The 15085-nt window shown below is 39.3% G+C and overlaps 1 protein-coding gene across 1 annotated transcript in view; it reads right to left on the bottom strand.

Moving 5' to 3' along the window:
- Window positions 1-2804: 2804 nt before the first annotated feature.
- Window positions 2805-15085, bottom strand: part of LOC133330875 (transient-receptor-potential-like protein) — a 35820-nt gene continuing 23539 nt past the window's right edge. Inside the window, exons 4-14 of the mRNA XM_061539278.1 lie at window positions 13284-13426; window positions 10980-11160; window positions 10721-10912; window positions 10429-10663; window positions 6551-6824; window positions 6101-6493; window positions 5674-5869; window positions 5190-5354; window positions 4879-5098; window positions 3530-3875; window positions 2805-3456 (exon numbers count right to left, since the gene is read on the bottom strand). Of these exons, the coding sequence (XP_061395262.1) occupies window positions 2805-3456; window positions 3530-3875; window positions 4879-5098; window positions 5190-5354; window positions 5674-5869; window positions 6101-6493; window positions 6551-6824; window positions 10429-10663; window positions 10721-10912; window positions 10980-11160; window positions 13284-13426 (2997 nt within the window). The remainder of the gene's footprint in view (window positions 3457-3529; window positions 3876-4878; window positions 5099-5189; window positions 5355-5673; window positions 5870-6100; window positions 6494-6550; window positions 6825-10428; window positions 10664-10720; window positions 10913-10979; window positions 11161-13283; window positions 13427-15085) is intronic.

The raw sequence follows: 15085 nt of genomic DNA, 5'->3' as shown, positions 1-15085 counted from the left end.
CTTATGGATTATTTTGTCAATTTAAAAATTGTTCACGACCCAAACAAAGCCAAATGACAATGAATGTTGTCATAAACATCCAGGCCCATAATCCTAGCATTTATTCTAACGGATTCTTCGTCCAAAACATTCGAATCAATGTTTTGATGATTGTAAATAGTCGTCGCTATGGGTCGTTTTTGTTTTCTTTCGTTTGTCTTACAAATCTCTTAGATTTTGGCAATGGAACTTGCACAGCCAGTTATTTAAAAGAAGCCAGCTCAATATCACACATCCGTTTCCTTTGCCACTACCACCACATCCCTGCCAACAACAACAACAACAACAACTATACACCAAAAACAAATAAACTCTTTTTTGTTTTACTTGTTTTTTTTCTGTCACAATCCTTATGTCAACGACAATCATGTGTAAACATATCCTTCTTCCGTTCCACCATCGCTGATAAGTGAAAATCGAATAAACCAGGGCGGGGATGCAGAGAAAGTGAAAAAAGGATCAATGACAAAAAATTGTTGTTTATTTCCATGATGTCTGATTTTATTTTCGAATTTCTTTTTTTTTTTTTTTGTTTTGTTAGATATCCGTTTGTTTATTAGAGAAAATAATCTCAACGAAATATATTTTGTTGGCAAAGCTGATGGGAAACCAGCAGCACACAAAAGGGGCGAGAAGATAAATTTCTGTTTGAAGAAAGATCCCGTTGAGAGATTGTGGGTGAGATTATGTAGAACTGTTAAAGGGATAGTTTAGTTAAAAAAATAGAATTTACATTTATTTAATCAAAATTGTCTAGGGCGGTGTTCAAATTCTTCAATAAGGTTAACAAGATTTGTTTGAGGTCCCATCAAGGTCCTAAACAAAGCGTGGATTGTCAAAATTTTTTGTCAAGGCCCTATACATTTTTTCAAAGGCCAGAGTAAGGCTTGAATTTTTTTAAGAATATTTTTCAAGGTCCTAAACCAGGCATGCATTTTTATACCCTTCACCACACTGTGGTACAGGGTATTATGTCTTTGTGCATATGTTTGCAACAGGCAAACGGAAACGTGATAGACTTAGATTTCCTGTGGAGAATATACATAGAATCACTTTTTAAGTCGATTTATGCATGTCGGTCCGTCTGTCTGTCCATGATAAATTGTAAACAAAGTACATTTCGCATTTTTGATTCGAATTGGATGAAATTTGGCACAGCTCACTTATTTGGCCCAAGGACGAACCCTATTGAAATTGAAGGCAATCAGGTCAGATTTAGATATAGCTCCCGTATATAGTTTCGTCCGATTTTATGTAACTAGTACCGTAACTATTACTTTCGATTTGTACGAAATTTTGTTTAGTGTACTGAATGGTGTCTTGAATCAGATTTAGATATAGCTCGCATGAATAGTTTCTTCCGATTTTATGTAAATGGTGCACCAAAGTCCCTATATATATTTCGATGTGCACGAAATTTGCCATTGGGTACTGAATTAGGTCGAGAATGATGTGTGTAAACGTTTCGTGAAAATCGGTCCAGATATAGATATAGCTCCCATATATATTTTCGTCCTATTTTAAGTAAATGGTGCACCAAAGTCCCTATATATCATTCGATTTGCACGAAATTTTGCATAGGGTACTAAATTGAGTCTTGAATGATGTGTGTCAAGTTTCGAAAAAATCGGGTCAGATTAAGATATAGCTCTCATATATATTTTCGTCCGATTTAATGTAAATGGGGCACCAAAGTCCCTATATGTCTTTAAATGTACACGAAATTTGGCATAGGGTACTGAATTAGGTCTTGAATGACGTGTGCTACGTTTCGTAAAAATCGGTTCAGATTTAGATATAGCTACCGTATATAATTTCGTCCGATTTTATGAAGATGGTGCACCAAAGTCCCTATATATCTTTCGATTTGCGCGAAATTTGGCATAGGGTACTGAATTAGGTCGAAAATTATGTGTGCAAAGTTTCGTGAAAATTGGTACAGATATAGGTCGCATATATATTTTCGTCCGATTTTAGGTAAATTGTCCAAAGTCCCTATAAATTCAAATAGGGTACTAAATTGAAATGATGTGTGTCATAAAAAAATCGGGTCTCCATATATATTCTTCAATTTGCCCGAAATTGTGTATATTGTACTGAATTGAGTCTTGAATGGCGTGTGTTAAGTTTCGAGAAAATCGGTTGAAATTTAGATATAGCTCCCATGTATAGTTTCGTCCGATTTTGTGTAAATGCTACACCAAAGTCCCTATATATCTTTCGATTTGCACGAAATTTGGCATAGGGTGCGGAATTAGGTCGAAAATGATGTGTGCTAAGTTACGTGAAAATTGGTTTAGTTATAGTTATAGCTCCCATATAAATTTTCGTCCTATTTAATGTAAATTGATTGACACAACGTATTGAAATTAGTATTCCTTCGAAAAGGCGACGTCTGTTAGGATACATTTGTAGAATATACCCAAAGGGGTGAAGGGTATCATATAGTCGGCCCAGTCCGACTTTACTACTTTCCTTACTGGTTTAAAAATATTTTTTCAAAGCATAACCACAGGTGTGGATTTTTTTTTTGCAAGGCTCATTATGTCAGACTGAACCTCCCTCGAATAAATAACGCTCAGCCATATGTTCTCTACAACCTTCGTAATTACTTCCGCTTTATTTTTTTTTTATAAAATTTCAATATTATCACAATGAATTTTAATTTCTATAAATTCCTTCAAAATCTCTGACAAAAATCATATAAGGCACATTTGAATTTTGACTCTCTTTGTCATTTGTTCTCAAAAATCGAATATTTCCCTCTAAGGATAATCACCACTAAACTGTGATATATCATCCATCATCCCGTTATCGTAATCATCCAAATCCACAACATTGAAATCCATATTGGCTGTGGAAACCAACGTCTTATTGTCATAGCCATGACGGCGTCCTGGCTTATTTAACTCCACCGAGAAAGGGGTTCTGCTAGACGCTTCCGGGGCTTTGGCAGCACCTGGAGCCGATGGAGCTGGTTTCTTTATTGATGACAATTTCCCAGCTGATAATGTCAATTCCTCAATTTTCTTAGATTTTGGATCGGTAGCTGCCTCAGGTTTCCGGGATTTATGACTCACCGGCCCCTTGTTGGGCGCCAAATGCTTATTTATTTGTATTTCAGGTGCTGTTTGAGATCGTGTGGTAACAGTTTTCGTGGAAGGTGATTTGGTACGAGGCTGTGGATCTTTCAATATGGATTTGGCCTCGCTGCCGGGTGGAGTTTTTTGATATTGCAGGAATCTCTTTTTGACATCTTCAACATTCGAACGGTTGGTGGTGGAGCTGGATTTGGTTGATAGTTCTTCGCTAATTTGATTTAACAATTCCAAAAGGGTTTCGGCTTTTTCATCCTCGAATTCAACGCCAATGGGTGAGTCACGTCCCGAAACGTGGCCAGGGGTGTGTAAAATTAATCTGCAATACCAAAATTAAAATAAATTAGTGTTTTATGAGATCCTCTCCTTGTTCCCTCTCTCGCTCCACTTACTTCCTTGCCTCCTCTATGGCCTTGTTCAACTGCTGCAAATTCTTAGCCGACTCTTGGTTCGATCGACCAATTTGTGAATTCTTTAGCGTCCCTTGTATCACCACTGTCCATTTGTGGGCAGTCGACTGAGCAGCCACCTGCCTGGCAACACGTTGGAATCTCTGCTTGGGAGTTTCCTGCGCTGGTCGAGATGCTTCCTTTTCGATTTTAATTTCATTCATATCCCCTGCGCCGTTGACATTGCTATTATTGGGGGATTTTTCATCGTTGACATTTTCGACAGGACCCAATTGGAAGCCCTTCATGAGACGACGTTCCCAAACTTTGGTCTTCTTGGCACGACAGGCTAAGAAAGAAAAAAAAATATTTCAATATTTCAAGCTATGTTAAGGTAGGTTCTGTGGATCCCAAGTTTCCAGCCTGGACCATATTCTCAGAACATCATAAGAAATTGGTCAAGAACGCTATCTCTGAGATAAGGACCAGTCCACAGTTATATCTCGTAGGACCACTCCGGACAATTATCTCCGAGATAAGGTACCTTAAAGAATACTCTATGAAAGATTAGAACCCTGAGGACAATTATCTCGGAGATAAGTGCCAGTCAGGACTCTTGGCTCGAAGATAACCGCCAGTCCGGATTATGATCACGGAGATAGGCTCCATTCAAGACCAGTATTTCGTAGATAAAGGCCAATCCCGACCATTATCTTCGAGATAAGGGCCAATCAGGACCATTGTTTTTGAGACAATGGATATTCAATACCATTATCTCAGAAATAAGGGGATGTTGGACTATCGTCTTGGAGATAAGGGTCATTCAGTATTATTATCAAGAAGATAAGCCTCAGGCTATCTTCTAGATAGCCTGCTATTATCTCGTAGAAAAGTGCCAGTAGGGAACAATACCAGTAACTCTGAGACGTCCAATATCTCTGAGATAAGGCCGGTCAGGTGCATTATCTCTGAGATAAGGCCGGTCAGGTGCATTATCTCTGAGATAAGGCCGGTCAGGACCATTATCTCTGAGATAAGAGCCGGTAAGGACCATTATCTCTGAGATATGGGGCGGTCAGGACCATTATCTCTGAGATATGGGCCGGTCAGGACCATTATCTCTGAGATATGGGGCGGTCAGGACCATCATCTCTGAGATAAGAGCCGGTCAGGACCAATATCTCTGAGAGAAGGATCGGTCAGGACCATTACCTCTAAAATAAGGACCGGTCAGGTACATTATCTCTGAGATAAGGGCCGGTTATGACCATTATCTCTGAGATAGGGGTCGGCCATCCCGAACTTATGATTCATTATTTCCTCTCAAAATAAAATAAAAATCTCCTCCTTACGTTTCTCCTTCTTGGCCGCCGATGTCACATCCATGCCACTGCTCTCGAAGATATCCAACATTTCATAACGCATTGTCGAAATTTCACTCTTCACCTCGTTGATGTCATCCTCAGTAACGGGATTATCCTCAAACTTGCGATGTTGGGCGGCTATGTAGCGCCATACCAATGAGCGCATAATATTCTCATAGGCATTATCCTGTTCCTTGGCGTGACGTTTCTGTGCAGAAAGGAGAACAACAACAACCTCGAATTAGTAGCTGCCTTTAGAAGTTATGCAAAATATTGACAGACAACTCATGACCACTTACCTTGCTCCGTTTGCGATCAATCTCTTTGCTTGATTTCCTAAATAGCCTAATGAGCCACTTTACGGAGGGCAGAATGTTGAAGGGTGGCGGCAACGTGGGGCTGTCTTCGAAATAGCTCATCCAGAGTTTGGTACGTGCAAATTTCCATTCAGTATCGGAATGTTCCTACGAAAAACCACAAACACACAGACACACACTTAGGCATTACAATGTATACATAGAGACAGACACAGAGAAACACACTCATATAGAGAGGGATGGAGAGGGGAGAGGAAACACCTAACAATGTTAAATGCCAAGAATCCCCTTGAAATACACGTGCCCGAAATTTCAAAATCGCCAGATATCCTTGGAGATTGCTTTCACTTGTTGTTGTTTGTCGATTTTTTTCGGTTTTGTTTTTGTTACGTCAGCTGGCATTTCAAAGAGATTTCTGTTTGGCCCTTAACATTCGAAGTGTGTGTGTTGGTTGGGAAGAACTTACATCAATCATGGCATAGGAATTGGACATCATGGCTATTAGCAGATTCAACAAGACAATCACATTGATGACACTGTACGAGCCGAACATGAGAAGACCCCAGAAACGTGTATAGGATTTAATGCCAGTTAACTCAAAATCCTCGAGGCCGACCATGCCGAAACTGGCCCAAAACAATGACTGCGAAGATTCAAATAAACTGCAAGGGGAAAACGAGAAAAAAGGAGGATGAGAAAAAGAAAACAAACATTGGTTAGAATTGTTGTTGCTGTTGTCAAATCATCAATTTCCTTATGGGCCCACAAAAAATTGTCATTTGAATCAATAGTCCAACTCCATGGACGTCATCCTCCTCGTAGTTAAAAGAATCCTTACTATTTTTAGAATTCCCTTAGTCATGCACATAGATGGTCGGGGTACCCATACTTACTTGCCAAAACGTCGCCATTTCATACACGAGTCCGAGTGCCCTGCCCAATCTGCCTCTCCATTCGGCAGGACATAACATTTGCTTTTCTCCAAATCAGCAAAATACCACAGCAACTGATTTAGGCCACAGGCAAAGGCGAACAGCACCAGAGAGTAGATGAAGAAGAATTTCACAATATCGATAACCATACGGCCCAAAGAAATCTGCAATGGACCCAAATGGGGATTTATCGAGAACATGTGGACCAGCTTCAAGGCCGAAAAGACATTGGCGGCAGCAAACAGCCCCTCCGCAATCAGCTGCGGATCAAAATCATCCCATTGCTCTCGGGGCACAAAAGCCATCTTGGGGTCACGGGATATCTCGCGGGCCTGTTGGATATAAGCAAAGGTCCTGAAAAAGAAAATTTTATTTTTTTCACCATAAAAAAATCTATACCTTTGCCCTTACCTCATACACATCACACTGATGTACAAACTATTCCTCAGGAAATCAATGAAATTCCACATATTCCGCAGGTAACATTTCATGCCCACATTGAAGATTTCCTGCACCTCTTCCCACATGAAACCAAAGACATACAACACCACCAACAGCTCAAGTTTTGTTGGACCCCTACCACGTTGTCGCATTTTCTCTTCGAGTAGCTGCTTTTTCATACGTTCAGTGCCCAGAATACGAATGACATCTTCATCGGCACGCTGAGAGACGAGTATCAGGATAACTGTTGAATGTCAAATGCAGAACAGCAGCAGCAGGGAAAAAGAAAAGGATAGAAAACCAAAAGGACAATAAAAAACGAAAAATTATGTGACTTGCTTATGGAAAATTGGAGATATTAAATAGTAATCAGGGCTAGCAGAAAGAGGGAAATGGTCATTACTGGCCCTTACATCCGTGATAATGTCCTCACCGGCACTTATCTTCGAGATAATGCTCTTAATTGGCCCTAATCTCCGAGATAATGGTCCTGAATGGCCCTCATCTTTGAGATATTGGTCCTGAAAGGCCCTTATCTCAGATATAAAGGCTCTGACTGGCCCTTATCTTAGAGATTATAATCCTGACTGGGCCTTATTTCAGAGATTATCGCCCTGAGTGGCCCTTATCTCAGAGATAATGGTCATGACTAAATATTATCTCAGTGATAATGGTTCTGAATGGCCCTTATCTTAGAATAATGACCCTGACTGGTCTTTATAATCAACCTAGCTGGCCCTTATCTCAGAGATAATGGTCCTTACAGGTCCTTATCTCAGAGTAAATGATACTAAATGGTCCTTATCTCAGAGATAATGGTATTGACTGGCCCTTATCTCAGAGATAATGGTCCTGACAGACCCTTACCTCAGAGATAATGGCCATTATCTCGGAGATAATTGTCCTGACCGGTCCTTATATCAAAGATAATGGTGCTGACCTGTCCTTATCACAGAGATAATGGTCCTGATTGGCGCTAATCTCAGAGGTAATTGTCCTACCTGGCCCATATGATCGTAACTGTCCCTTATCTCAGAGATAATGGTCCTGACTGTGCCTTATCTCAGAAATAATGATGCTGACTGGCCCTTACCTCCGAGATAATATTCCTGACCGGCTTTTATGTTTATGTAAGAGATAATGGACCTGATTGGCCCTTATTTCTGAGATAATGGACCTTATTGGCCCTCATCTCTGAGATAATGGACCTGATTGGCCCTTATCTCTGTGATAATGGACCTGATTGACCCTTATTTCTTGGCCCTTATCTCTGTGATAATGGACCTGATTGACCCTTATTTCTGAGATAATGAACCTGATTGGCCCTTATCTCTGAATAATGGCCTTTATATCTGAGATAATGGACCTAATTTGTCCTTATCGCATATATAATGAACCTGGCTGGCCTTTATATATTTCCCATATTTATCTTAAGACCCTTTTCTTACACAAAGACTCTCCTTGACCCCATAATGTCTCCGTAATGTAGGTGAACTCGTTATTCTCTATGCGATTTTTTGTCACGTAATTAAAAAAAAAACACACACAACAACACTATCGATTGTTCATTTTTACAGTTCTCACTTTACTCATCTCCCCTTTCCTGGGTATGATGTTCTTTAAATAGTTCGAAGGACTCCCTGGAACTTCCCTATACGATTGTGGTCGCCATTGTCTTTACTCGATTATTCTTAAATAGTAAATCCCTATCCATGTGTGTATGGTTGTGTGGTCGTGTGTGAAAAAATAACATGATATCCTTTTGGTCAAGTACAAGGACATTCTATGTTCTACACAACACACCCACTTGAACACCTACAGAATATCCCTCTTTGCCAGGATATGCCATTAAGTAGAATAATAATAGTCTATGATTTGATGGTGTTGGTATGTGGTTATTATGTGGTGATCTCCTATATGCATGTATTCGTGTGTGTGGTTTGTTATGTGGTCGTTAGTGTGATAGTAGTGGTGGTGATGGTGGCAGCAGCATTAAATGTTATTCTTATGTGCTGGCTTAGTGGTTGTCATTTAAATGTAAGAATATCTATGAGAGGATATGAAAGTGTGTGTCAGTGTGTGCGGAAGAGTGTTGGTATTTAAAAACAAAAGGAAAAGGAAAAATGCGCTTAGCATTCTATTCCATTATCATTATGGTCCATGGTGTTGGATGAGGGACACAGTGGTTACTGGAAGTGGTAAAAATCTCATATCTTGGAGAGAAGGGTTTTGATCGGTCATTAGCTCAGAGATAATGGTCCTGATTGACCCTTATCTCAAAGATAATGGTCCTGATTGGCCCTTATCTCAAAGATAATGGTCCTGACTGGCCCTTATCTCAGAGATAATGGTCCTGACTGACACTTATCTCAAACATAATGGTCCCGACAGGCCCTTATCTCGGAGATAATTGTCCTGACTGGCCCTTATGCCACAGATAATGGTCCTGACTGACACTTATCTCAAATATTATGGTCCGGACTGGCCCTTATCTCAGAGATAATGGTCCTGACTGGCCCTTATCTCAGATATAATGGTCCTGACTGGCCCTCATCTCAGAGATAATGTTCCTGATTGGGTCTTATCTCCGAGATAATGTTCCTGATTGGGTCTTATCTCAGAGATAATGTTCCTGATTGGGTCTTATCTCAGGTATAATGTTCCTGACTGGCCCTCATCTCAGAGATAATGATCCTGACTGGCCCTTATCTCATAGATAATTGTCCTGATTGGCCCTTATATCAGAGATGATGGTCCTGACCGGCCCTTATCTCATAGAAAATCGTCCTGACAGGCCCTTATCTCAGAGATAATGATCCTGACTGGCCCTCATCTCAGAGATAATGGTCCTGACTGGCCCTCATCTCAGAGATAATCTCATAGATAATGATCCTGAATGGCACTTATCTCATAGATCTTGGTCCTGACTGGCCCTTATCTCAGAGATAATGGTCCTGACTGGCCTTTATCTCAGAGATAATGGTCCTGACTGGCCCTTATCTCTAAGATAATGGTCCTTACTGGACCTTATCTCAACAACAAGTTGTCCTGTTGCTCTTATCTCTTAGATAATTTTCCTGATTTAATTTATTTTGGTTGAAAATCCTGGAATTCACCTCCTTACCCACTGTCAGCTCTCGTCAGTTATCATTATTGTCGTTGTATTACATGAAATGATGCTGTCGTTGCTTTATGAGATTAGATAATGTCCACAAATGGTTTTAAGACAACAGCATCTTCCTCCAGTCCGGGTGGAGGATTCTCTTGTGTGGGTTCACAGTTGTCACAGTTGTTGAAAACCAGTAGAGTCATCATGTCATTCAAAAACAAATAGGAAAGCATAAAGTCCATTGGCTCCTACCACCACAACAACAAGGAACTCCTCCACTACTTGCCCTACCCCGAAGCCCCAACCCCGCTCATATAAACATAGTGCAGAGGAAGTGGATTTACTCCCTCAATTTTCCAAAAGGATGTTAGTGAATATATTTTCATTTAGTGTGTGTAGAAATGTGTATGTGTGTGTGGTTGAATGTGTATGAGTGTATTAATCCTCTTCCCCCCTTGCAAAGTACTCCCCTACCCACTAAAAGTCCTTTGTATTAAAAATTCTCTGTGATGAATGAATTGAAAACTTGAAAATTGAAAATGAGTCTGTCATTTACCAGCTTTTTCCCAACAATTCGTGGACTCTTTTCCCCTCAGTCTTCTTTCACCCCCACAATCACTTTCTATATCTAAGCATGCTATTCAATTATGCTTGTTTGTGTGTGTACCATCAAAAACAAGATCTCAAATCTTTTGTGTCACTTTTCTTCTTCTTTTCGTCATCATCATCGTCTACTTACACAAAAAGAAAAGATACGAAGAGGCGTGAATGAGAAATTTCATGAATGGTTTTCGCATTAAATCTCCAGTTTTGCAATTGGGCGCCACCATATAGATCATACAATAGATAGGGAACAATACCGCCACCTGGGCAATACAAATCATTTTCTCCAGCAGGGTTTTGCGGCGAAAACCGGGCAAGCCTTCATACCAAATGGCCGAGAGCAATTGTTGGATGTTGGAATGGGCCACGAACTGGAAAAAAGGAAAGAAACATAAAAACCTTCAAAAATCTCTCCATATTTGACCCACCTTCTTCTGCTTATAATACACCGCCTGGGTTAGACGTGACAAGGACATACGATCCCCGGGCTGATATGTTGACATATCCGGATCGTAATTCAACATTATGGCCAATTCACTAGAGGTCCGAGTCTGATCCAAAAGATCGACGGCAAATTGTTGACATTGCCTTCGCAGTTCCACATACTCGGTCTTAGATTCCTGAGGGGGAGGATAAAAAGGATAAGTTTTATTTTATGAGTAAAATTTATTTCTCCTAGGACCTCACCTGTTCGGTCAGTGACAAATTCCTTAATTCCCAGGATAACTGAAAGGATGTCATAATAGGATCTTGAGAAGTCAGGCAGATCAGCGAAGGACTGGAAAGGGCACGATAGATGTTAACACGAGACAAGGAATGACGTAGAGAATCTTCGGTGGACATGCGGACACATTCATCGCAACCGCATCTGGAAAAAAGTAAATTAAATATTGAAGTACTATAATTTTTCAAAGGTCCTCCATAGGCGTGGATTTTTCAAAAATATTTTTTTCAAGGTCCATAAAAAAAATATTTTTCAGGCGTAGATTTTTATACCCTTCACCACACTGTGGTACAGGGTATTATGTCTTTGTGCATATGTTTGTAACATGATAGAGGAAACGAGATAGACCCATGGTTCCTTTTGAGAGTATGTATAGAATCACTTTCAAAGTCGATGTATGTCCGTCCGTCCGACCATCCGTCTGTCCATCTATCTCTCCATGTTAAATTGTAAACAAAGTACAGGTCGGATTTATGATCCGAATTGGATGAAATTTGGCACAGCTCATTTGTTTGGCCCCGGACGAACCCTATTGAAATTTGGAAAATCGGTTCAGATTTGCATATAGCTCCCATATATATTTTCGTCCGATTTAAAGTAAATGGTCTACCAAAGTCCCTATATACCTTTCGATTTGCACGAAATTTGGCACAGCGTACTGAATTAAGCCAATAATGATGTGTGCTAAGTTTCGTGAAAATCGGTTCAGATTTAGATATAGCTCCCATATATAGTTTCGCCAGATTTTAGGTAAATAGTCCACTAAAGTCAAAGTATCGTGAAAATCGGTTCCGATTTAGATATAGCTCCCTTATATATCTTCGTCCGATTTAAGGTAAATTGTGTACCAAAGTCTCTATATATCTTTCGATTTGCACGAAAATTGGTATAGCATACTGAATTAAGTCTAGAATGATGTGTGCAAAGTTTCGTGAAAATCTGTTCAGATTTAGATATAGATCCCATATATAGTTTCGCCAGATTTTAGGTAAATACTGCACTAAAGTCCCTATATATCATCCGATTAGCACGAAATTTGGCACAGAGTAATGACTAAGGTCTAGAATGATGTGTGTTAAGTTTCCTGGAAATCGGTTCAGATTTAGATATAGCTTCCATATATATTTTCGTCCGATTTAAGGTAAATGGTGTACCAAAGTCCCTATATATCTTTCGATTTGCACGAAATTTGTATAGCGTACAGAATTAAGTCTAGAATGATGTGTGCAAAATTTCGTGAAAATCGGTTCAGATTTAGATATAGATCCCATATATAGTTTCGCCAGATTTTAGGTAAATAGTCCACTAAAGTCCCTATATATCATTCGATTTGCACGAAATTTGGCACAGAGTAATGACTAAGGTCTAGAATGATCTGTGCAAAGTTTCGTGAAAATCGGTTCAGATTTCGATATAGCTCCCTTATATACCTTCGTCCGATTTAAGGTAAATTGTGTACCAAAGTCCCTAAAAATTTTGCGAATTGCACGAAATTTTGCACAGCGTACTGAATTAAGTCTAGAATGGTGTGTGCAAAGTTTCGTGAATATCGGTTCAGATTTAGATATAGATCCCATATATAGTTTCGTCCGATTTAAGGTAAATGGTGCTCCAAAGTCCCTAAAAATCTTCCGATTTGCACGAAATTTGACACAGCGTACTGAATTAAGCCAATAATGATGTGTGCTAAGTTTTGTGGAAATCGGTTCAGATTTAGATATAGCTCCCTTATATATCTTCGTCAGATTTATGGTAAATGGTGCACCAAAGCCCCAAAATATGGCCGATTGTCACAAAACTTTGCATCACGTACTGAAGTTGGCATAACCTACTGTGTGTAAAGTTTCGTTGAATTCGGTTCAGATTTAGATGTAGCACCTATATATAATTTCGTCCAATTTTCAGTAAATGGTGAACCAAAGACCCAAAATATAGCCGATTCGCACCATAGGACCCAGAAGTGAATTTTAAAAAATGTTTTTTAAGGCCCACAAAAGGCTTGAATTTTTTGAAATTATTTTCAAAGTCTCAAACATGGCGTGGATTTTTAAACAATGTGTTTTCAAGTCTTAGCAGGACCTCCTCCTTTAAAAATTATGCTATTTTTGAGATATTTTCCAAAAAAAAATAAAATAAAGGAACCATGAAAACCTTCATTTCCTTTTGTGTTCCTGATTGTCTACTTTTCATGCCTAGATTTTACTTTTTCCGAATACCCACAAACAAAAATACAAAAGGATGCAAAAAAATTCTTGGCGACAACTTACCTGATATCATGCGGCACGGGGACAGCAGCACCTCTGTCCAAAAGAATTTTTAAAATTTCGAAATTGTTTTTGTGAGCTGCCAGTATCAAAGGTGTTATATCCGGCGGAAACATGGCGGTATTAATGTCAACTTTTTGCCAACTCTGTGAAGAAGAAACAGAAAAGAAAAAAAAATCGCAGTGAAAACAAAGGAAACATAGTTGGTTAAACAAGAAGAAGAAAAAACTCCGAAGAAAGAATAACAACCTGAATAACAAAGTGAATACCAAAGAAGGCAACAGCAACAAAACAAGAACTGTTTCATTGAAAAGGAAAATGTTTAAAGCCAGTTGAGATAACTTTTAATTCAGTGGCAAAAATGCGAATCATTTATTTGCCTAACAAAAAAAAAACTGAACTGCAAAAGCTTAGTAGCCTGTCTCTAGAGCTTTGCAAAACATTTTTTTCTTGCTTAACTTTTCTAAACATTTTCATTCATGGGAAGAAAATGAAGTCAAGGGCGTGTGCCTTTCATTTTTTTCCAGTTCCGCTGGCATAAATAAGTGATTTTGTATTTTTTCCAAAAGACCAACTAAGAGGCAAGTCGTCGTAGTCATCGTCATCATCATCGTCTCAAGCATCATAGAAGTTAAAGTAGCTAAAACGTAACATTTGTGGTACATTAAGTGCCTAATCAAGCAAACATTCATGTCATTTGTAGTTGTTGCTGTTGTTGTCATCGTTCTGCTTGCTTAAGAGCCAAGCGTAAAAAAGGCTCTCTCTCACACACACACATCCTCTTCCAACTATGAATGAATGCCTATGACTAGGCATATAGAAGTAGGCTTACCCCCATTGTAGAATATCATCAGAAATTTGTTGTTCCTTTGTCTGTTCTGTTCTTCTTGAGTTACGAAAAATAGGAAAAATGATGGAAATAGAAAGAGAAACGCACAAACGAAACTAAATTGCCAGTGATTATGATTTTATATTGCCAGCATTTAAACAAAATTGGTGGAGATACATATGAGTGACATAGTTTCAAACCCAAGGGATGAGGGTCAAATTTAAGGATTTAAGGAAAAAAACAATTTTTATTCCCTACACAACTATGTTCTCAGGGTATTATATCATTGTGCAGCCCCAAAAGTTAGTAACGCCACGAAATATTGTCCTAGACCCACCTTTAAGTATACCGCTCGTCATATCTCGACTAGCAGTGTCCATGTAGACATGTGTGTCCGTCAGTCCGTCTGTCCATTATATATTGTAAACACAATACAGGCCACAGTTATGGACCAATCTTCACGAAATGTAGGATGGGTTCAATGAAGACCCCTTTGGTAAAGATCGGTTAATATCTATGAAGTGGACCAAATACTTAATTTTTATCGGGTTTTCTGGTCGCTCTAAAGGCCGCAAGTTAACGGGTCAAATGAACCCTGACTTTTGTGTGAAAAAATACAAATTTGTGTGAAAAAATTGTATTGTATTGTATGGCGTATACATTTACTCCTGAAGGATATAGACCCGAAAAGTTGATAGTGAATCGAAGAAGAGTGGTTAGCCTTTATATACTCGGATGTGGGAGGTGCACTTAAATATTTACAGGTGTAAGCACCTGTAACCCACTAGAGGGCGGAAATATAGCGATGATCGCTTTGAAATTTTCCATGAGGTTCCAGGTATGATCAAGGACAACGCCTATAATTTTCGGTGATGATCAGATAATAATTTTGGGATGAAGTGGACCAAAAACTTAGTTTTTTGTGGTTTTTCGAGTCGATCTATAGGCCACATTTATAAGTCGAAGGTCAAGGGAA

Source organism: Musca vetustissima, unplaced genomic scaffold (assembly GCF_032173495.1).
Source record: "Musca vetustissima isolate MV318-11 ecotype Yass unplaced genomic scaffold, APGP_CSIRO_Mvet_v1 utg98279, whole genome shotgun sequence".
In the NCBI taxonomy this organism is placed as follows: domain Eukaryota; kingdom Metazoa; phylum Arthropoda; class Insecta; order Diptera; family Muscidae; genus Musca; species Musca vetustissima.
Note: the sequence above shows the minus strand (reverse complement) of the source record. Positions and strands in the feature narration are given on the sequence as shown.